Raw genomic sequence first — 22,647 nt, 5'->3', positions numbered from 1 at the left:
TGAGATTCTGTACAGATTCTCTGATAACCAGAAAGGCTCAAGGCACTTCCATCAGTGGGGTATCATCCAAGTTGTGATCTTCTATTTAGCCTCCCTAGTTCCACGATGCCTGTAAAATCAACTCTAAGTCCACCTCCCCACTCCTCTGGGTGGAACTGGCCAGCAAATACAAAAGCTGCAGCAGAGAAAGGAAAAAACAGGCAAACAGTGCTGTACACACATGCTTGCACGCATGCAGAGAGGCGGCACGATCACACGCCTTATTTCTTTAGGAAATTCGATTAAAAAGCAATCGACTCTTTGCCAACTGTAACCAAGTCTGAACCATTATCTGGCAGTATCTGCACCCGAGGAAGAAAATCTCACTTAGAGAACAAGTAGCTTTTAATCTCAGAGCCTGAAAAATAGTTCATCTCAGCAAACAACAAGGGGTCTTGTCTCTGGAATTTCTCTAGCATCTTTCTCCCCATATCTCTGCAAACTCAATTTTTTGTTTTAATTTTTAAGTTGTGCAGCACCAGGAATACATCACACAAATAAACATGAGCACAAGCTCTTTATTCCTAAGCATTTGTAAATGTACAATAAGACAAGCAAAAGGAGCATATATTTCAGTCCATCAACTTAAGCATTTACATGGCCTCCATCGCTGTGGTGTCCAAACATTTTGTTTTTCTCAGGACTTTTCTGTGCCATTATTATTGCCTTATGAAATTTTGGTTTAGTTAGTTCTGGGACCTGCAAGTGGCTTTTTTATTGTACTATGAAATTCCATTTCCTGTCATCTGCTGGGATTAAACTTTGATGGGAAGATACAGGTTTGTGGTGACAAGCCATACCCCAGAAGGCGAGATGCTAAAACCTCCACCTCCTGCGTGCAGTCAAGGAACATGGGACAAAGAGCCAAGCAACATCTGATCATGGGATGCCAGGCTCCTTGCTCCCATGGAATCTGTCCCACCTATAAAACCCACTCCCCTGGCGCATGGCAGTACATCAAAGAGCCCCGACTCCCAGTTTCTTGTTCTCTAAGATCCTATTCTTCTTTGCACAGTAATAAAAGGCTTTAAATAGCATCTCAGCTCCTCCTTTGGATACACTGCCCTTCAGCAAACAGTTGCAGCCCATGTCTACAACTTCAGTGCTTGTCATTTTTTGCATTCAATTTTCCTGGCCGTTTCCACTCTGCTGCCTCCATGTTGCCCGTGTACTGCCACATTTCACAAAAAGGCATTTTGTTTGCCATTTTCCGGCTGCATCTGCCACTCCAGCTCCAGTGATCCCCCAAACCCCAACCTTTGTATTCAGCACACTCCTGTTTTACCCCCAGCTATGGGAGCCAAAGTTGACAGGCAGCTAGAAAAGGGATCTGACCTCTGCCATCCCATGTAAGTGAATTTCCTCTCCAGAGAGAGCAGGGAAAAGCAAAGGGGATGGCACAGAGCCAGCCTCTGCAAGCTCAGTCAAGGGACGCCAAGGAGCCAGGAGCACAGTGTGTCAGAGTCCCCTTCACAAGGAGCTTTTATTGATGCCACCACTCCAAGCCCATTGACAGTGTGCTTGGCAGGGCAGGCTTTTCCACTGCTCGGCTGTTGGCTGTATCAGTACCCTGGTCGCAACCAGAGCAGTGGCTCTGCCAGGACTCTCACACAATGCTCCAAGGGTGTGCCAGCAGCCAGGAGGAGAAAAGTGTGGACGTACCATCCCCTCATAGTCCTCCCCTAGCCACGTGCCCTAAGACACAGTGACTTCCTTTTCAGCAAAGGCAGCTAGGATGCTGGACACTTTGCAGCCCATCAGACCACTTTTAAGATTGGTAGGCAACCCAACACTGGCCCAAGAGGACTTTCCAGACCAATGTGACATCCAACCTTGTCAGACTAAGTCCACCTCTCTCTCGCTAGGAGATAAACCATCTGCTTAATGCTAGGAAAAGCAGAAGGAAAAAGATGTGCTCAGAGAGACTCGTGAGGTGCTTTGGGTAATGTGTCCAACATGAGCACGCTATGTTCTGCATTTATGACAAAAACAACAGGAAAAACCTGCTCCTGCAAGCCTGCCAAGCGGGGATTTCAACAACAAGTGGCAACATATCAGCTGGCGATGAACATCTCCTGATTCAGGGAATGATGCGCTTTCCCAAAGAGTCAAGGTTTGGATTTTTTTTTTTTTTTACTTAGTAAATGATAACACGATGGGTGCTGCACAGGATGGCTCCTGCCCAAGAATCAACTGATAATGAGGGACCCAGAGGAAAGCAAGATGCACGGTCCTGTACAGGATGTCTGAATAAGGTAGGACCTATTTACAAGCCCCAGGTCAGGACCACTCAGCAAAGCCATTTGATTATTTTGACAAGGGCATCACCTCATGAGCACAAAGCCTCAAGGAAGGAGGAAAGGAACAGCAGTCTGATAGTGGAATGAAAGAGGAGACACTTGAGAAAGAGACATCAAGCACAAACACAAGCTTCAGGGTATCAGTGTCAAATGGGGACCAACCGCAGTAGCTCAGCTGACACCCTAAAGCAACCGAATGAGAGAGTAAGGCTTTGGAGTCATGGACCTACAGAGCAGTAAGGAAGGAGAGTTAAAAAACTGAATTTTGGAAAGCGTGCAGAGGACTGACATTTCTTGTGAGGATGAGCCATAGCCAGGGTACCACCAAGCATAGCAGCCACTGCAGGTGAATGGAAAAGTTGTCTTTGTGTTGTGGATGAGAGCGGTGAGGTTTGGTAGCAAGCCTGATGCAAAGAAGGGAGGTACAGGATAAAGACACAAAGCCTGGTGGCATGGCAGTTGACAATGGCACCGTGGTTAAAGAAAAAAGCGTAGGCAGAAGAGACACTGGGGAAAAGCGGGAGGCTCAGAGCAGGCAAGGCCATGTGCTTGGGAGACTATTCACAGGGCAAGAGGATCTGCAGCCTCCAAGAGGGAGCAGAGCTTAGGTAGTATGAATAGACTGCCCATGATGGTTCCTATGATATTTGTGATTCATTAAAGAGCTGTCTTCCTGGTCTTAAAGATTTATATCATTTCTACCAACTCCGACTCTTCAAGCAATGTCATCAGTAAAACTTCTAGAAACTCTGTGGTACTGTGGTGTCATTTCAGATTTGGAAGAAATACAGCATTACGAGGAGGATATCAGGTTTTTCTGGCTAAACATTTTTTGCCTTTCAAAAACTGCAGACACAAGGGCCCATCATAGAACCTCCCTTGTGTCTAGAATGCAGAATACCTACTAACGCGCTGATCTAAACACCTCTGAACACATAACACACAACTGTTCACCAAGACTGGTCACCCATCTAAGGTTCTCTCCTCTACAATTCTTCCATTAAAGTCAGTTCCTTTCTGTATTTGTATCTCTAAGCCCCAACAGTAAATGCCCAAGTACTTCCAAAGTGTTCTGATACATCCCTCGGTAAGGCACGTAATATCATCCCAATTTTACAGATGGGGAAATTAAAGCAGAGACAGAGGTTAAGACAGCTAATTGCCTACGGACACTAAGTGAGTCAGTGAAAGAGCTGGGAATTGATCCCAGGAACCGTGTCTTCCATTCCTCTACTCCACCCACCAGACAGTAAACCCTAGCAGATGGTTCTTATCATTGGACATATGGACTAAATATTGCTAAGCTGGTGTAGAAGATTTGCTGTTTAATTAAATGTCCTGTCTTGCATCTCCATAGGGTGCATAGGGGAAACTCCAGCCAGAATTCCATCTGGACCCACTCAGGAAATATCTCCATAAAGCAAACAAAACTCTAGGCAAGCACAAGACACGTTCCCAAATCTATCAACCTGCCCTGCAACACAGACCCCAGCAAGGCTAGGAAATCAGCTGCGACTCAGGAGCTTACTGGAAGAAGCTCATGTTTTTCAAATTGTGGCTTCAAATTGCATATGCATGAGCCACCAATTAGGCTGGGAACTATTTTGTCATGTGAAGGCTCTTCCTCCAGCCTAAACAGGGCACCACCAATGCTGCCTGACTGGAGATTATAGCAAAGTCACAAAAAGCAGATGGCACGGAGTCATCTGCTTCTGGCATTAGCTCTATCACATCACTGATGTCAGGAGGACAGAGGGACCAGTTCTGCCTAGTGAACATCAGATGCCTTCTCACTTTCCAGTCATTAGCAAGGACACTCCAGATAGCTCCTCATGTGGTTATTCATGATGCAGAGGATGAAACCTTCCAACAGAGAAGCAGCAGAAAGAGACCTTCCACATTATTGAAAGACAGGTCAGCAATTGATTTCCTAGCACAGACATTATAAACTTACAGTAGAATCTCAATCCCCATTCAGCCAGGCACAGAATGAGTACACCTGCCTTTCCAACAGAACCCAAACCAATTTTACATCCTTCTGTTCCTCCTTGACATGTTTGCTCTGCACCCGGTGCAATACAAGGGGAAATCCATGCATCATCAGGCCCACAAAAATTATTTAATCCAACAACAACATCTCCTGAGTACAACTCCCTCAACATATGGCTGGAGGGAGCAGGCTTAAAGCTCTTCTGGGCAATCTTGTAGATGCAGTTATGCACTAGTAAGGAAAATAAATTAATACTTCCATCCAGTCAGAAACACATACAGGTGAGAAGCACCAGCCTGTATATCTCCATTACTCTCTCAACAAACAGAAGGGGGCTGGACAACATTCTCTTTAGAAGGCTTTGCATCAATACTGACGATGTAGGCATAAAACCACAACACCTGTCCGTGTGTGCTATAAGAGCCAGGCAATCCTGGAAAGTGCCTCCTGCTAGAGGAAAGCAACGGCACATACCTTTCATCCCAAACTTGGACCGCCGGCCATACTTGTTGATCATAATAAAGAGGACGACCAGGAGGACACAAGCAAAAGCTGCCAGCCCAACCGCTATGGAAACCTGGAAGGAAAAAGCCTTAGAGTCAAGACAGAGAAACTTAAGAGTCTGGATTGGAAATACAGCACCTCCTTGCCCAGCTAACCTCTGTGTAGGCTCCTACCATCTGCTGCAGCCTGGTGGATATCAACTGTGGAGGAAAATACATGCAAAAGTAAAGGGCTCTGGTACAGCTTGGAAGCATCATAGGCTGTTTTCAGGACTAGGAGATTTCAGATCTCCCTATCAGCAATGCTGTTGTCCTCAGCGTCTCACTCCATACATCTGCAGGGAAGGAGGATCTCTGCTCCAGTGTCTGAGGTCTCCCTTTACTGCATCACACCATGAGCGTCCATTTGTAACATCAGCACTGTTGTGATGCGGCAACACTAAAGGTGTACCTGGGCTTGGAATGCATAGAAGCAGCAGAAAATTCTTTACAAAAATCAACTGTCTCCATATAAACATCCCTCAGGGAAAAGACTGAAGGGAAAATAACACACCAAAAAAAAAAAAATTAGAAGAAATTAAGTAGAACAGGTTTGGGGTTTTTTCCCACAAAACCATTTTGTTTTCCTACAGCCTGTAGTGGTTCCTTATTTATTGAAATTTTTAGTAGTAAATATTTATACTACAACAGTGTCTAAAGTCCTTCACTGGAACTGTAGTTCTACTGTGTCAGTGTACAAGCACAGGAAAGAAAACCACCTTGCCCTGAAGGGTTTACAATCCCAGGCTTATTTTAATATTTATGAATATTTATTCCTTCAAGTCTTAGCTCAAGATACTTTTATTGCATTGATGTAAACAACAATTCCTTTGGCATCTGTCCAATTGTTCTCCTGTACTGGGTCTTGTGATGCATTTAGGCTTCACTTCCTTCTACAAAACTGCATTCTGCTATAGTAGAAAATACATCATTTAACCAAGAAAAAGTAATTTCATTTTGCAGCCCTTTTCCCTGCCCTTGATATATTAGCTACAATATTTTTAAATTTTTTATTTTACCACACTCTATTTTCATCCTCCAGCTTGTTTTCTCTGCTTTCTATTTAATAATCAGTGCACATTATTACTCCAGTCTCACTGTTCAAAGCTTTCACTTCAGCTATAGGAGATACTTAGTTGGATGAGAAATGAAACCAAGGCAGATTGAGTTTTGTCCATTCTCTTAATACCTAGTGGGTTTCAAAATCTTGAAACTTTCACAGAATTAGAGCAATTGTGTACCATGCTAATTTTTTCTCCTCAATACTTATACATAATTTTTTTTTGTTTTCTATTGGGATTCTGCAGAAGACAGACAATGTTGAGATCTGACAAGCTGTGTGCTTTCTTTCCTTTTTTTTGTTTTTGGCATGCCCTGCAGAGCAGTAGAGAGGGCAAACTGTCATTGACAAAACTGAACGAAGCTAAATCTGAGTCTCTCACAGGGCTAAACTTAACAGCTCAATAATAGTGTGAAATACACAATTGCCTGTTTGTTTGTTCTCTGGGTGCTACTTTTTTAGAGGGAGAATTTTTGACCCTGTCAGCAGCAACTTCACAGGATGCCTTATTTTCAAAGGCCTCCCTAGTTCCACACTGCAGACCCAAGAGGATCAGATGGTTCATGTCAGTATTTGACTTGCCTGACACAAGCCACAAAGCCTTCTCATTGTTGTCTTGAGTCATAAAGGAAGAGACTTTCCTTGCAAACATCTCAAAACAGCACAAGAATGTAAATATGAAGTTATCAATAACAAGAAATGCATGCAAAACAGTTCTGTAAAGAAGAGGAGGAGACTCACCCCAAAAGTGTCCTCCTCTGGTTTGTGGGTCACAGTGATTGGTGGGGTGGGACTCACTTCATAATCACCGACTGAAACCAAAACATCCAAGAGAGGAGATGTCAACATGTCTCTCAGGTTACTCCTAAGGCACCAGCACATCCCCAGTGGCAGTGCCTAACCTAATGAGACCAGTTCACACTAACAGAGTGCAGCTTTCTATTTCACAAGGCATCAAAATCAACCCTCAGAGTTCCCTGCACACATCACCAAAGAAAACACAGACCAGGACAATGCTGATGTCACTCCAGCCTTACAAATGAGAAACATTTGGGTGCCTAGTGTCCTAGGGTGGGTGGCCTCCACTGCTGTGCCATCTTCTAGAGTTTTCAGAAATCTACTGTGCTAAGTAGGACAAGATCAACTCCAGCAGAACTTGATCCAAAGAAACGGTTACTTGGATGGGAGCTTGGGAGGGGAGGGAGAGGAAGAATCTGTTGAGAAAACAACAGAAGTTGAGTCCTACTTTTCATCCCAATCCACGTTAGAGAGCATGTTGTAAATGCGCCACACAGCTGCTTTGGGGACAGACCAGCCTGCATCTAGTTAAGTCCCCTTCTGCTACACCACAAGCAACCAGTTAGAGTTTCAGTGATATTTATGCCCATCCCTGCCATTTAAGACCTCAAAGTCTGTCGTTTCCACTACAAGATGTTCTTCAGGATGGTACTAGATAGAAATGAACACCTCCTGGGTTCTAGAGATTGCTCAGCTGATCAAAAGCTCTCCAGCCATCTTGCTCATATATGGAGACACCAGGGCTTTGTGTAGCCTCCACCAACCCGCTTCTGGCTTCCTGATTTTTCTCCTAGGAGCACATAAGCCAAAGGGGCAGGGGGAACCACAAAACCAAAACACCCACAGCATGTGAAGGGCAAGGAGACACTTACTTGAGACAAAGTTGTCCGTACTCTCTGTGGAAAGGACAAAAAGAGAAGCAACAGAGTTAGCAGCATAGCAAAGGGAGAATGGTTTCATTCCCAGCCCACCTCAGATACACTCCATAGAGCCCAGGAAAACAAAACATTTCATATTTCATCCTGTATGGGCAATGGTAGCTGGGAATTGCTGCACATGTGCCAGCAGGGCATGCTGGAGGTCAGGATGGAGAGCACAGGGGTAACTGTGTGGGGTTGAAACAGGAGAGGGATGCTACCGCCAAAACAGAGAACAACAAGCAGCACCCTACACTGAGACTTTTGAATGGTTGTTAAAAAAGCCCGGTTTCAGCAGCCGAGCTAAGCGTAACAGTCAGGTTCAGCAGGATGAAGGGGAAGGGAGAGAAAAAGATTTTGCCCAGGGATAAAATCCTATGGGGATGAGGACAGTTCCCAGAAAGGACAGTCGACACCGGGGCAGGGGGCTAAAGACCTCTTCTGGTCTCCCTCAATGGTTTACTGAGCCACTCTTGAAAGTTAATAGCATCTGAATCACACGTGGAGGCTTTAGCTGTCCTTTGCCCAAAACAGCTGCTCCTTGCCCAAAACAGCTGCACCAATCCTTGTTTTCAGCCTCTTGACTGCTCCAGTCTATTCAGTAAAGATCCTTCAGCTCCAAAGGCGGTCGAGGCCCCAGACAGTGAGGTCTAAAGCTCCCAGCAACACTCAGTTTACATAGCATGAGAACAACATCAGCTTTCAATTCACTCGCCCATGTAAGAAACTGAGCCCTATATTAACTGGAGTTTACACAGCTTTGCTGGCAGAGGGCTCCTGGAAGGTCGCTGAAACGTTCACACTGAAGTATGGGTGAGGTTTGGAAGGGAAGCGTTAAACAACCCCCATGTGACAAACACTGCTTTCCAAAGCAGGGGGAAAACCTGAAAAAATATTTTTCTTTCAAGTCAAGCAGAAGAGTAACTTTCCTTGGCTCTTTCTAGCACGAGGGAGAAAAAAAAAATTTAAAAAAAAGTAGTATTTCATTTGGAGACTTTTTTTCCCTATTAAAGCAGACAGAGACTAGTCATAAAACTCTCGCTGCTTCTACATTTTCCCTTTCCATTTTTCTCTGCTGGATGAAACAAATTCAATAGAAACCCACAATATTTTTTCCCACTGAACCCTATTTTTCATAGTATAAAATGTAGCCAACAAATTTCAGCCAACTTGAATTCTGCGAGAAGTTCCCAAAGAACTGAACACTCATCAAGACGGGAAGGTAGGTACATTAACCTTTGTGGATTGAAGAAGGAGATGGTAGCCTATGGTAAAGATGTCAATGACAACATGCAATGAGATTTTTATTAGGAGACGACACAAATCTGTCCTGGCTCCTAGAGCTACAACTTTGCAGAGAAACAGGACATAGCATGGGGCATATCTCCCATCTCCCATCTAACTGTGCTTTCCAAGTTGAGAGGAGAAAGGTGCAATCTGGCACAGCATCAACAAGAGATTGTAGACCAGCGATTTCTAAAAAAAAACATGGTGACAGGTCCTTTTCAAAGCTGATAGGAATTTTCCCAGTCACTACGCTTTCATTAATTAATTAAAACTAATAATCTCATCCACAGTAGTGACAGCAAAACCCTTGCACGTGTGCACAGCTGAAGGCAATAAGCTTCTTGAATGAACCACTGGGGAACCTTCAATTTGTGAGCATTTTGTGGAGGAATCTACCTTCAAATGTGGAAACACTGCACTGAGTGTTAATGTCAGCTGTGGCAGTGGACGGCACAACAAATTTCAAGAAAAGTAAATTACATCCTGCATTGGGTTGACAGGGTCTGCCATGGAGAGGAACAGCTTTGGAGTTTGGATCAGAAGAAATAAAAGAAATGGGTCAGTTCCTGCTGAGAGATGATTCAGGGTCTGCAACTGCTCCACACCGAAAACACATAAAAGGCGTGGGTGAAGATGCACTCACAGGGGCACTATCTTAGATATATTTCACACAAATGGCTTCTCCCAGAGCCTTTGACACAAGTGGCTCTTCAAACATCAATGTACCTTCCCACGGCACAGCTCGGATCCATTTCCAAAATCAGCTCTCCAGAGCAGCAGATCTGACCCCTTTTCCAGAGGTCCAGCACCTACTTAAGATCCATCCCCATTTCACAGATGAGGAAATTGAGTCACAAAGGTGGGACCTGACAAAGCCGAGATTGCAAACCTACGCCTCTCCACACCCACACACATTTGATAAGCTGCTCTTCTGCCCTGACAGCAGAAAACAGAAATAGGTCAGATAGCCAAACACGGCATCATCCTTGAAGCCTGAATGTATATTTTCCACTCCCATCCATATCAGCTCGTTTGTTCAATTGTCAGATCTTTGAGGTGGAGATCTGGGATTGCATTTACAATGTTTGACCTGCAGGAAAAGTCTATGTACATATATGGTGTGATATAAATAATAAATGAGAGTACCATTGGTATTTTTCTATATTTAGTAAACGCCCTATTTTGCTGGAATTTCTTGGGCTGTAGGGGCCAATTTAGAGCTGCTACTTTCTCATGGAACCATTCCTGAAGGCAGCAGCAAGCGCAGATCTTAACTCCGTGATGGCTTGCATAGTGTTACAATGACAGAGAGCAGACCAAGACCCTCCATGCTCCTACAGAGCAGACAGGTCACCGCAGAAGTCTCTACTACACTCTCCAGAGCTGAACCTTCATGTCTTCACATGCTTTTTTGGTTTTTTTTTTCTTTTTCCCCACAGTTAAGCCCTGAATCACAAGGGAGTACAACAGGGAATTCCAAACAATCAGTTGAGAAATCCCAGCAAACTGATGCTAAGCGACTAATTGAGCTGTCGCATCTTTGTAGACCTGTCATCCTGGAATTGCACATGCCATATTTAGAAAGAAAACAATCCTGACACTGTTGCATCAAGCTATAATCATTTCACAAATGCAAGCTAGAAGAAAAAAAAAAGGAATAGCTGCATCGCCTTGAAGAGCTTTCCTTTCTTTAGTTTATAACTACCAATCAAATAGAAGAACACTTTCTCTCAAAAAATGGGGCAACCTCTTTGAGTCACTCCGAAGGAAATCGAAAATAATTGACCACACTTTTATCCTATTCTCACTGAAACCCCTAAAGATCTTAAAAAAACCCAACACTACAGAATGCACTACACAAAAATATCTAAACCGGATAGTCTCTCTGCATTAAAGAGTTGCTATGACACCAAAGCACATTTGAGTACATGAATCATAACTGATCTGAAGAGGCCTCCAGAGGTCATGTCCTCCAACTCACTGCTCAGACAAAGGCCAGCTTGGGTTGTCCAGGCCTTCTCCAGGTGCAAGGATTACTGGTGAGACCACAGTAAGACCTTTTGATTAGAAGCAACCCTAATGAGATGAACTGAATGTCCTACCTGGAAAGGGCTTTTCAAGGAAGTGTCCTTTGATGGTTTGGTTGGCTGAGCCCAGCTGGTTGGTAGCCACAATCGTGTAGTTGCCATTGTTGTAGTGGGTGGGTTTGTTGAAGAGCAGGCAACCCTCAGATACTTCCCCTTGTTGGTAAAACTCCATGTGGATGATCTCTGTCTCCCGGAGGACCTGGCCGTTGTGCAGCCAGTGAAGAGTGGGAGCTGGGTTCCCATGCACTGCAAATGCAATGCAGTGCTCCAGGTGTAGCACTGGCTCCTCCAGGGTTAGGATGCGAGGGGGATCTAGCAGAGAGAAACATGGTAGGCTCACAGCACACTTCCACCCACATAATGTCTCTGTCCACCATGGAAATTAAAGTTATTGAACACAGAACCTCCAAAATCACTTGTTCCCTCTATTCTTCCCATGGATGTCTGCAAAGAAGCAGCACTAAGTCAAAGGAATCATGCCACACTCCCAAGAAGGAGGATCTGAACCATAGTCTGTTCTCTTGAGCTTGTGGATAAGGGGTACAAATTAACTAGGATGGTCCTTTCACCATCCCAGAAACAATTAAGCTTTGGGTTGCCCTGTCTACAAGCTTACTGCTGCTCTCCTTCCCTCAAGGGATCATGTGAAGGCTGCCTATCCCCGTTAAGGAGGGCACTGCAATATAGCACTGTTACATTACACACGTGCAAGGTCCCCCTTGGGGCCTCTCCAGTCGCACTGAGCAGTTTTGGATCGCATAGCTGTGGAAGAAAACATCCCTCAGTGGCTGCCTGTCCTTGGGGGTTTTGACTGCCTGTATACCCCAAAGGAGTTCTCACCCACCAAACACTCTCCAGGGGTGTTTTAATTAAAGGGACTAGAGTGGGAAAGGGAAAAGAAAAGCGGAGACTCCACCTGCAATTTATTGCATATGCATCGTCTTCCCCCTGGGACACCCCAAGAATTCAAATGCTGCTCTGCCATCACTTCTGAAACTCAATTTACAACGCCTACATGTAAGGTCCCAAACCCCAAGGCTGGTAAGGTCTGAACTAGAAGAACAAAGTTCTGTTCAAAGACAAAGGACACAAAAAGATGTAGGTCTTCCCTGTAAGTCTCCTTTTCCCGATACCATCCAGCTTCAAAGAAAATACACGGAGCATCCACAAGGAATAAATAAAATGCACCAACTTTGACCCATCTTTTGGAAAAAAGGCCGTGAATTTTTCAGGGAGTGAAGGTGGTAGAAGAGAAAAAGGTGCAAAGCTGCTTGGAGCTGAGCATAATTTTCCCACCAGTATCCAGCCACCCTGAACTACAAAGCCATGCCCCAGCTACCATGTTTTGCTCGCAAGCCTAGATCTGCATGTGGCTTGCTCACATCTTCCTGGCAAGGAGGATTCAAAACAGGCAGCCACCTACACATGCACAAACCCAGATCTTTTCAGTGTGAAATTACAGTCCGAGTGATGGATCCGGGCAACAAGAGCAGAGGTAGCAGAAATTGTCAACAGCTTAGAGGATTACACGGGTGAAAATAGGCATTGGCATGGTGCTGTTTAAGGTGTTGGGGAAAAGATGTTAAAATGCAGTGCAAAAACCACCTTCAACTCATCAATAATACTTACTGGGAGGAAGATGAAAGCAGTAGAGCATCTGCTCCCTTTTTCCAGTCCCCTGTGACCTCGTCTTTGCAGTGACCTCTGCACTGCACTGGATGTGCAACGCACATGAGCTCTCCCAGACTCAGAAAATGAGTCTCCACTCTGCCCAGCAGGGTTGAAGGTGGGGGGACAGATTTTCAAACTATCGAGTAAGGGCAAATATTACAGACCCAGCAACATATAGTAAATCTCAGCTACTTGAAAGTGCAAAGCTGTGTAAACTTCCTCTTAAGGTCAGATTTGTGTTAAGTTATATTAGAAAGCACAGAGAAAGTTTAGTATTTGCAAGTAAAAGTGAACAGTTGAAATTTGACATGTGCACATTTACACGCTGTTTGCCGTTTAACTTTGTAGGAACAGATCTGGGAGAAAGCACCAGTATCCCTGAATTCAGCAGCAAGATTCACCCTGGCTTTAGTAGAGCTGACATTTAACAACACGTATTGCACCAGGTTGAGCAACTCTGTGTTTGTAAACAGAGTTTTAGCATCTCTATTGTTTTCCCTTACTCTGCTGGATCTTCTAAGAGATGAGTGGAGATCTGTCCACCACCTGTGTGGCACTGCTGCTCCTCCCCGGCTGTAGGGCTCATTTCTGCATTATTGGAAGCAACAGGAAAGATACTGACCCTTAAGAGAGCTGTGTGAGGATCCACCTTTTCCCCACTGTGCTCAGCTCCTAATCCTCACTCACATAACTGGTGTGTCACAGGTAGCAAGTGACTACGCATACACACGGTACCCAGGGCAGCCCTCCAAGCCTCAGTATGGTCAAGGTCTCTCCACTGCTACTTACAGTAGACGGTGAGCAGCACACTGGCATTGCTCATCCCCACCACGTTCTCAGCGATGCAGGTAAGTAGGAACCCATTGTCCTCACTGGTGACGTTCACCAAGGTCAAATTGATGGCATGAACATTCGTCCAGTTGAGGTTGGTCTACAAATCCCAGAATGAAATACAGACAGAAGTCAGTGTCTGTTGGCTTCTCTCCTCCCCACTCCCGCCACCAGAATCTGAAGATCCCAGCTTCCACGTAAGGTGTGAGGTCTCCAGAACCCAAGGACAACTAGGATCTGGGTGAGGGGAAGTGTTTCTCATAGGAATACCTACTGAGAGGGGGAGAGATGCAGCATTGTAGTCCTGCACTGCTAAACATGGCTTGCCTCGAGAAAAGCTTGGCTATTTCAGCTACAGCTATTGCAGACGCCTCTGTAAGACAGCTTGTTTCATTTTACTCAGCAGTGGTGAGACCGCTCCTCGAATCCTGTGTTCAGTTCTGGGCCCCTCACCACAAGAAGGATGTCGAGGCTCTGGAGCGAGTCCAGAGAAGAGCAACGAAGTGGGTGAGGGGGCACCTGGAGAATAGCCCTTAAGAGGAGCGGCTGAGAGAGCTGGGGATTATTTAGCCTGGAGAAGAGGAGGCTGAGGGGAGACCTCATTGCTCTCTACAACTACCTAAAAGGAAGCTGTGGAGAGGAGGGTGCTGGCCTCTTCTCCCAAGTGACAGGGGACAGAATGAGAGGGAATGGTCTCAAGCTCCACCAGGGGAGGTTGAGGCTGAACATTAGGAAAAAATTTAGGAAAAAATTTTTCACGGAAAGGGTAATTGGGCACTGGAACAGGCTGCCCAGGTAGGGTGTTGAGTCACCTTCCCTGGAGGCGTTTAAGGGACGAGTGGACAAGGTGCTGAGGGGAATGAGGGTATAGTGTTTGATAGGAATGGTTGGACTCAATGCTCCAGTGGGTCTTTTCCAACTTGGTGATTCTATGATTACAGAAGACATAAGTTAATTGGGGAGCACTGAGATATGAAGCTATCTTTACCTTCCAGCCTTACAGAAGAAAGGTTTTGTTGCCTTCAAGTAACTCCTAGTTGCTCATGTGGATACAGTATGGCCCCCATTTCCCTTTGGATACAACCCTTTTACATTTCTCACGGCAGTCTCCACCACCTACCTGACCCTCTGCCCTGCACGCATAGACCTGGGGATCTTTTTGTCACATCGGGCAAGTGTAGAACTGGTCTCGTGGCCCCTACCTGGTGCGTGTTGATGGAGTGGAGATCGGCTACTGTCCAGTCAACGTCAGGCAGCGGCGAACCTGAGCCATTGCAGGTGATGACTGCATTCTCCCCTTCCCGAACCGTCAAGTTCACGTGGCTCACGCTGATCTCAGGTAGGTCTAGGAAAGCCAGACACCGAGGCACTCAGGTGCGGAGCAGCATTTGCTACGCCAGCTGCAGGGTGCACACATGTAGACCCAGGTCTTGCCAAGCTGTTTCCCAAAATCAGCCTCCAGCACCCTGGGATTAGTAGTAGGAGGCAACAGCATGGCATTGCCCTACTAAGGGAAGGATGAGGCAAGTAGACAAGGGAAATTATGGACACTGGAGACATGCCAGCTGAACAGACCCTCCCATCACACTCGAATCCAAAAGTTGGGTGTCCAGTTCTGGCTGATCTTCCCTTCACAAAAAAAAAAAACGCTTCCTCATCTCTCCTACTCCCACAGCAGGTGCTCTTGAGGGCAGTCACCTGGAACAGAAAAGCTGTGTGTGCTGGGAGAGGATCCAAAGAGTTCCTACCTCCAGAGACAAGGCACAGCACACCCAGCGCTCCAGGCAGGAAGAGTGTCCCTCTGATTTATAACAATCAAGAGAAGATGACCAAGGATGTGTCCTCATATTAACTGCAGCTCTCCTAATAAAAGGTGCCCTTGTTCTTCCTTGGTGGTAGCAGAGAGAAACACTGATTTACGGTGGCCCTGATTTACGCCGCTTCCTTACTTGCTGTCACAGGCATCAAACATCCTTGCAACAAAAAACAAGATAGTGTTGGTTGCAAGAAGAAGGGCAAAGAGCCTTCTTGCACGAGGAAGGCTTTCTGGGCTCATGCAGAGCAGAGACAAACTGGGAAGGCAGGGCAAGGGGAGACTGATCAGTGGTCATCTCCCATCACAGGACAGCAGCATCCATCACACTGATCCAGAACCACAGATGGGGATATCCATCCTGGCATTGCCATCAAGGAGGGATATCAGGAAGGAAGTAATATTGCACTGATTTGGAGGGGTGCCAGATGAAAGGAGGCAGCAACTGAGGCCTGAAGTTGCACAGGTGGCCCTGCTGGGGCAGCAGGAATCAGTAGAGGGATATGGGAGTGACACGTATGGTCTCACCAGATTAAGCTAGTAGGAAACGCGGCCACATCAAGCCACACCAGCCCTCAGAACCAAAAGGCAAAGACAAATAGGGTGGCATTACAACATCCTTTGAATCTCCTTAATACGTGAACAGATAACCTCTCCTCTGGAGGTAAATAGAATAATGTGGCTCTTTTCTCTTCCAGGGAAGGTCAAGAGAAGGTGCTGACCCTGCACACCAGCACATTTGTGTTCCTAAATCAGCACCCTGCTATCCCATCAAGTCTAATAACACTATTCATTGGAATCACCTTCTCCTCCCCTCCCTAAAGATTTTTTTCCCTCTAATCCTTGCAGATTATTCTTCCCATTAGAGAAGGAAATTACAGTAGTCTCTCAAATCTTTTTATTTCATCTACAAGCAGGCACACTTTGGCCAATTTCCAGAGGTTAATAAAGGAACCTTATGAGCTTAAAAAAGAAAAAAATCATGCAAATCCAAACGTGCGTGCCATTTGTCTACTACCACTACAAGACCTAAATTCCTAGAACAGAAGACAACAGTCAGAAGGAAAAAGAAGACCTATGGTTTTCCTCCTTTCTTCAGACTGTGAGTTTGACAGCTGCTTGGGTATAGACAGTTTAATTGTTCTGTTGAAGGTACACCTCCTTCTCCTTCCTCTGCAAGGGATGCTTTCTAGTAATAGCAACAGCAGAGCAAAAACTGACACCAGACAGACAGCTGATGTGTGAATAAGGTGAAGGAAAAAGGAACAACTATTAAAGGTGCTTCACACTGCTCCTGGGGCCACTGGACTCTTTTAAACAGCAGCAGGACACAGAAAAAGATATAAAGTCACTCCTGTCTCTTCCCTACAGAGACGGGCTTTGAATTCGAAAAAGAAAAGAAAATTAATAGAGATGTACATTACCTAAGAGTAATGAAAGATACAGTAGCAGTGTCTTTTAACAATGTGCTGTTTCTTGGATTTGTTAGACAGAGGAAGCACAACACAAAACATACCCCTTTTTAAGACAAGACATAGACTCAACACAGACACTCTGCAAAGAAACAGCATTACAGTGCAGGAAATGCCTCAAATCAGCAGATACTTTCACACATACAGAACCAACAGCCCCACATTTACCCAGATATTCTATTTTTAATCCACTGACTACCCTCAATCAACTTCTACTGTCCTGTTCTTGACCATGTGGTGGGATTCTCCAAGCAAATGGTTGAGCAAGGGGTGCCCTATAGGGCAGGAGTCCTCCCTCACACCCTCCTGGCCTCCCTCTTCATGCTCAGGCCCTATGAGTCCTTACCACACTGGGTGATGTTCATCTCCTGCAAAGGGATGATGGCTGCATCCATATTCATACAGTGGAGATCCTGGTACTGCAGATTTGCTTCACCCTTCTCCTGCCAGAGCTGGATCCAGCGGATATCACAGCTGCAGTTGAAAAGGTTCCTCTCTAGTCTCCTATGGGCAGAGAAAGTGCGAGAAAGGACAGTGGGGTGGGGAAGGATGACTAGGGTCATCGCCTGGCTCCAGGTTCCCCAAGGAGAATAGCCATCATGCAGGCACAAGGCTAGTGGAGAATCTCCACTGCATTTTTTGCCCGTGGTCTTCTGGTACACACTGTTTATGTCTCTCCCAGCTCCGGAGATCAAGGTTACGCGTTCATGCATTCACATAGTCTCCTTCACACACGCACACAAGGTTATACATCTCCCAGGGCAGCATGTGGATACATGCAATGTCTTTCACCACAAGATCTGCACATCTGCAGCTCAGTTCCACAGCCATCCAGACACCCAAAACATTCATCCCTCAGCAAAGGAGCAGGCAGATCCCCACTACCCTAAAATATTGATGCACATCTTCAAATCCCAATTCAGTGGGGTCCAAGAGCCTGCTGGGCAAAGCACACTTCCAGCCCCCACAAGCACTCAGTGAAGCTGGCAGCTCTTCTCTCAAGTACCTTGTACAAACACAGCTCCTGGTGACCCAGGACACAAGCTAATGCACAGGGTATCATGCATTTTAATCAAATCAAACAGCACTGCACTGAGACCCTGCTGACCTGGGCCAGGAGAAATGGAAAAAAAGCACTGTCTTTAATGTGAAGTTCACTTGAAACATACTTACGTATAGTTTATATACCAGGAATGTTTATTATAATTGATTTTCCAACCTATTAACCATTTCATTTACATTTTTAAAGCCCTGTAGCTCTCTGTAGAGATGTGAGGAGGGCAGGTCCCAGTAGGGAGGAAAGCCCAGTGCTCAGCCAGGACAGACTGAGTAACCAGCATGAGTTGCAACAATTACTTGAGGAAAACAGGAGACAGACTGATACAGAATTTCTGCCCATATAACTGTGAAGCAAAAGCAAGTACGGAGCAGAAGAGCCAGGACTGCAGAAAAGTGAGCTCAGTCATCCCAAAGCACAGGGGCATCCCTAAAGGTCAAACCATTGCTTCATATGAAATCTCGACCTCTCTGTCATAGAGGGGGAAGTTGTTTTGCTGGTCTGTTCCATGTGTTACTGCAAAATTCATGCTTCCTTTACAAAATTAATTCCATCAACTTACAGAATTTGGAAACAACCTTTCACACATGCACAGCTGCTGTTTTGTCAATACAGTACTGCAAAAGGAGGAGAAGAGATCTTCTGGTAGCACCCATGTGTGTTAAACCTGAACCCTAATGATGCTGCTTTGAATGTTCTCATAGAACGAGATACCATCTGATTTTTTTTTTCCCGAACAAACACTGAGTTAAACTTCATTCTGTGGCTTTTCATCAGTTCATTCCTTTCCTGTCAAAAACACATAAATCTTTTTAAGACAGGTACAAGGCTCAGACAAGCAACTTAAAGGCCAAAGGACTAAATTTAACAGACCAGAGCAGATTAGTGTAGCGATTTGGTGGGATTCAAATGATGAGGCATTACCTCCATGCTACAACAGGTACTACCAGTGCCTCTCACAGAGCTTTGCACCCTCTTCAATGTGGCCACAAATCAACATTCTGCTCGGGATTCTCCTAACGTCACTGTTACCAGCAGCACGTGGGATGCCACATGGGTAAGAGCTGTGGGCATAGCTAACAGAAGACCAAGTACCAGTAGTTGTATGGTGGGATCTGGCAGGAAGCTGGGGGAGCTCAGAGGCAACAGGGGAGAAATTCTGCTCTGTTGCAAATATCCTCGCAAAACGAGGCTGCCTGGGTGAGCTGCTGTCCTAGCACTTAAGGGCAGCTCTGTACGTACAACTGCAGCCTTCCCAAGTCCATTGTTAATTCATGAAGGCCCATGAATAATATAGCAGCAGTATGCTTCACGGCAGAACTTGCCCACAACTTGCCCCAACATCAGCTATGCAACTCATTCTAATCAAGACTCCCATAGGGATTTTTGCACAAATTAACTCCCATCACCAGCTGGACATGCCAAGTGCCAATGGCACCTAGCATGGCACCATGGGTACAAAGGGGCGCAGATGCGTGCAACCGTTTTCTCTAACATGCATTGCAAAAGCACTCTTGACACATGGGAGATGCCCTGCCTCCTTGCTTGGTGCCTGCCCTGCCAGGCCAGCCAGCTTTCCAAAAACCTGAACATCCAACCCTCCCTTCAGACCCCATCAGTGCCCCAACCTCAGGGCTTGCAGGGATCACGAGGATCTGCAGCTCCTTCCAACTCTTCCTCCCATGACTTCTTTCACACATCCCCACTGCCTACATCCCTCTGTTTCCCTTTTTTTCAAGGGGGAAAAAGTACCTCAGCAAACACAAAGTGCCCTTCGGCCAAAACCCACTGTCTAGCCAGAAGGCATTGCCAAGCGCTGTGGAGATGTCTCCCATCACACCAGGAAGGACAAAAACTGGCACTAAAAGGCATGATGGGGCAGCCAAGAGGTCTTCATTGCAGTCACATGCTAAATGGGTGAGACATATCCGGCACAGCTTACTCCAGAGAGGACGAGTAAACCCAAAGGGCATTTTCACACATAGCCTCAGCCTGGAAATGTTGCCAAAGCATCATTTGGTTATAGGCACTCAGGAACTGTGCACACTCCCACACCTTCTGAACGCCTCATTAAAACAGAAAATGCCTGTGAGAAATAGCAAGTATCACAGCCACGAGAAAGCTGGGCTCTCTCTGCACAAGCAGAGCTGCTCTCTGCAAGGAGGAGTTGGCCCAAAAAGAGACTGAACCTGCACGTGAGTGAGAGCCATTTGCCAGCCCCAGGCAAAGCACAGGCTTACAGCATGGGGTGCTCCAGGCACAGCCTCTTCATGAAGCAGGCACACTGCAGGGCTTGTGTTTGGGATGGAGGAAAATGGTGACAATCATGCACTGCACTGTCATTCAAGGGGACAATGACAGAGCTGAAACCCTAGAGCCACGCAGGCACCAAGTCAACTCTTTAGAGAGAGGGATGTTACAAGTACCTGGCTGATCTCAGCTCTGCTTCCTGCATAAAGCTGTACCCATCACCTCCCAAAACTGCCTGGAGAGCCTACACCAGGGTGGATCAGTGCAGGAGAGGGATGCCACAAGAATCCCAGTACGTAGTGGGGCAGACAGAACTTCACACACACACACACAGAGCAGGGTTTGCAGTTAAACGAGACACACACCCTGTCCCATGCCCCCCCACTCACCAGCTAAAATAAAGTTGTCTGCAGCTAAAGAGCAGCAGCAAGGAGCTTTGACACACTTCTCCTGTCTGTTTTGATTCACATAAACTGCTGCTAAGGTTTCATACACTTGCAATTAAAATACTGTCCTGCCTCAGGACTGAGGCCACTTCCCTTAGCTTGAGAACAAAAGCGCATCCAGCAGAAAGAAGACAAAACCTATTTTTGTTTTTCACTTCTATTTATTTCCCAGAACCAGGGCTTCTCTTGGCAGTCCAGCAAGAACTGTTATTTCCAAACCCCTGCCAGAAAGGGATGGGATAAAAAGGGAAGAACTCTGAGAGCGACACGTGGTGTCTGAGGGCTGGATTAGCTAATGCAGAGAGCAGGCAAGTACTCACTGTCTAGCTACAACTCTATTAGTGTGACTGTTGGCGGCAATGTTTTTAAGCTAGAGGCACAGACAATGTGAAGTTGGACTCATAACATTAACAGAGATGCTGCTGTGTCCCATCCCCTCAAAGTCTCTTGCTGTAGGCATGGCAGAAATCTACTGCGGGGCAGGCTGGCAGGGAGCGCTTGTATTAGAAATGCCAACAGGCCAAGCGGAGCGTTAAGATGTTCAGGACTGCAAGGTTTTATACAACCAAAGATGTAATTGAATCCAGAGTCTTAGGTCTTTCTGGGAAGAAATTTCTTGAAATGTCAGCCCTGAGCTCTCTGAGGACATGACAAAGGAAGCCAAGGACATGACAGAGCAAACCAGCTGTGACTTCTGGATAAGAAAAGCTCTAAGTCTAATGTTTATGAGCTGTTGCATGTGTCAGATACTTCCCTGTGCATGCTCAGCTTCAGACTTAGGAGGGCTGTGCGCACATTAGCTTGAGCCCTGTTGGTCAAGGTCAGTCCGTGTTGTGGGAATTAAGGCTGGAGTTACTGGAAACCATTCCAAACCTTGTTTCTGGCCAGGAGGAGGAAGATAATATTCTCTGGAAGTGAGCCTCATTTTTGCCATCCTTTCTTCAGCAAGTCAGCAGGGGGAAAGCTCAGCTCTGTTGAACAAGAGACTCTGCTGCAAAGCAATACCATCTTCCCGAGCTTGTGATGCCTTGAATGCAGCCAAGCAGCTGTTTCGAGCCTTAAGCTCCCATCCACCTGCCTGCTCGCATAGTGTGGCATGATCTTCCCATTAGTCCTCTGCTCTTTCCTCCTCTGTGTTCACTGTGAGTGGCTTTGTCACATCTCATGTTCTGTGGCAATCTCCATGTCGTGTCAGTTGTAGTTCCTCTCCTCCCAACACTCTCATGGAGACAATCCTCCTGTCACTTCCTCACACGCTCCACAGCTCTGAGCTGCCTTGTTGCAAATCATGGTTTTGCCTCCGATGACTATCCTCCCTCCAGATCCACAATTCCCCAGAAACATCAGGACACTGGAACTCTATAGGGTGCCTCTGGTGAACCACTGCACACCCATACCTGCTCATCCCAGCAACCCTCCTCACAGATCTAACTCTCTTGAGAAGTGCAGACCCCTGCCAGCACCTACGCATCCCCGAGGTCTCCTGGCTTCTCCACAACTATGCACAAGTGCTGCTGCTCAGCCTGCCTTCCTCAGGCTTGCTGCCTCTGCATTGGTCTCTATTGCTCACCACTTTCTTCCTTTCCAGAAAGCGTTGGCTCAACCTCAAATACTTGGCTAATGTCAGTCTGCAACTCCCTTTTCTAGCTTTCACCAGTGCTTCACACTCACTTTATGTGGGCCACGTATTCTGTCTCCCTCCCAGATTCTGGAAGCCTCCTTGGAGCAAAGTGTGCCAAAAACTGCCTTCTACTCATCCATCCTCTGCATTTCTAAAAAAGTACATTTCCCACTTTTGCACATCTATTACCGATTTCTCCCCATCTTGGGGATCTACTTTTCCTCATCAACAGGTTGCAACCTTGTCTTTGGACCATGACCACCCTGCAGCAGATAATGTATCTCCTTACCTTAATTCCCAACACCTTTATGTGAATTATTTATTCAGAGCTTATAGCTCAGGCTACACATCCAAACTGCGTTCTCTCACACAAATCCAAAGTTCATCAGGAAATTTTCCATGGCCCTGGGAGAACACTGCAGGAAAATGTCCCTGCTTCATTAATACCAACGTCCCAGTGAGTATC

The 22,647-nt window shown here is 46.1% G+C and overlaps 1 protein-coding gene across 3 annotated transcripts in view; it reads right to left on the bottom strand.

Annotated features, from left to right (window-relative positions):
• NTRK3 (neurotrophic receptor tyrosine kinase 3) overlaps nt 1-22,647 on the bottom strand; it is a 211,941-nt gene that overhangs the window by 132,664 nt on the left and 56,630 nt on the right. For all 3 annotated transcript variants that reach the window (XM_069867254.1, XM_069867255.1, XM_069867256.1), the window contains exons 5-11: nt 17,154-17,311; nt 14,725-14,867; nt 13,481-13,622; nt 11,036-11,332; nt 7,602-7,625; nt 6,673-6,743; nt 4,804-4,906 (exon numbers count right to left, since the gene is read on the bottom strand). In XM_069867254.1, the coding sequence (XP_069723355.1) occupies nt 4,804-4,906; nt 6,673-6,743; nt 7,602-7,625; nt 11,036-11,332; nt 13,481-13,622; nt 14,725-14,867; nt 17,154-17,311 (938 nt within the window). The remainder of the gene's footprint in view (nt 1-4,803; nt 4,907-6,672; nt 6,744-7,601; nt 7,626-11,035; nt 11,333-13,480; nt 13,623-14,724; nt 14,868-17,153; nt 17,312-22,647) is intronic.

Source organism: Phaenicophaeus curvirostris, chromosome 12, assembly GCF_032191515.1.
Source record: "Phaenicophaeus curvirostris isolate KB17595 chromosome 12, BPBGC_Pcur_1.0, whole genome shotgun sequence".
NCBI classification, from domain to species: domain Eukaryota; kingdom Metazoa; phylum Chordata; class Aves; order Cuculiformes; family Cuculidae; genus Phaenicophaeus; species Phaenicophaeus curvirostris.
Note: the sequence above shows the minus strand (reverse complement) of the source record. Positions and strands in the feature narration are given on the sequence as shown.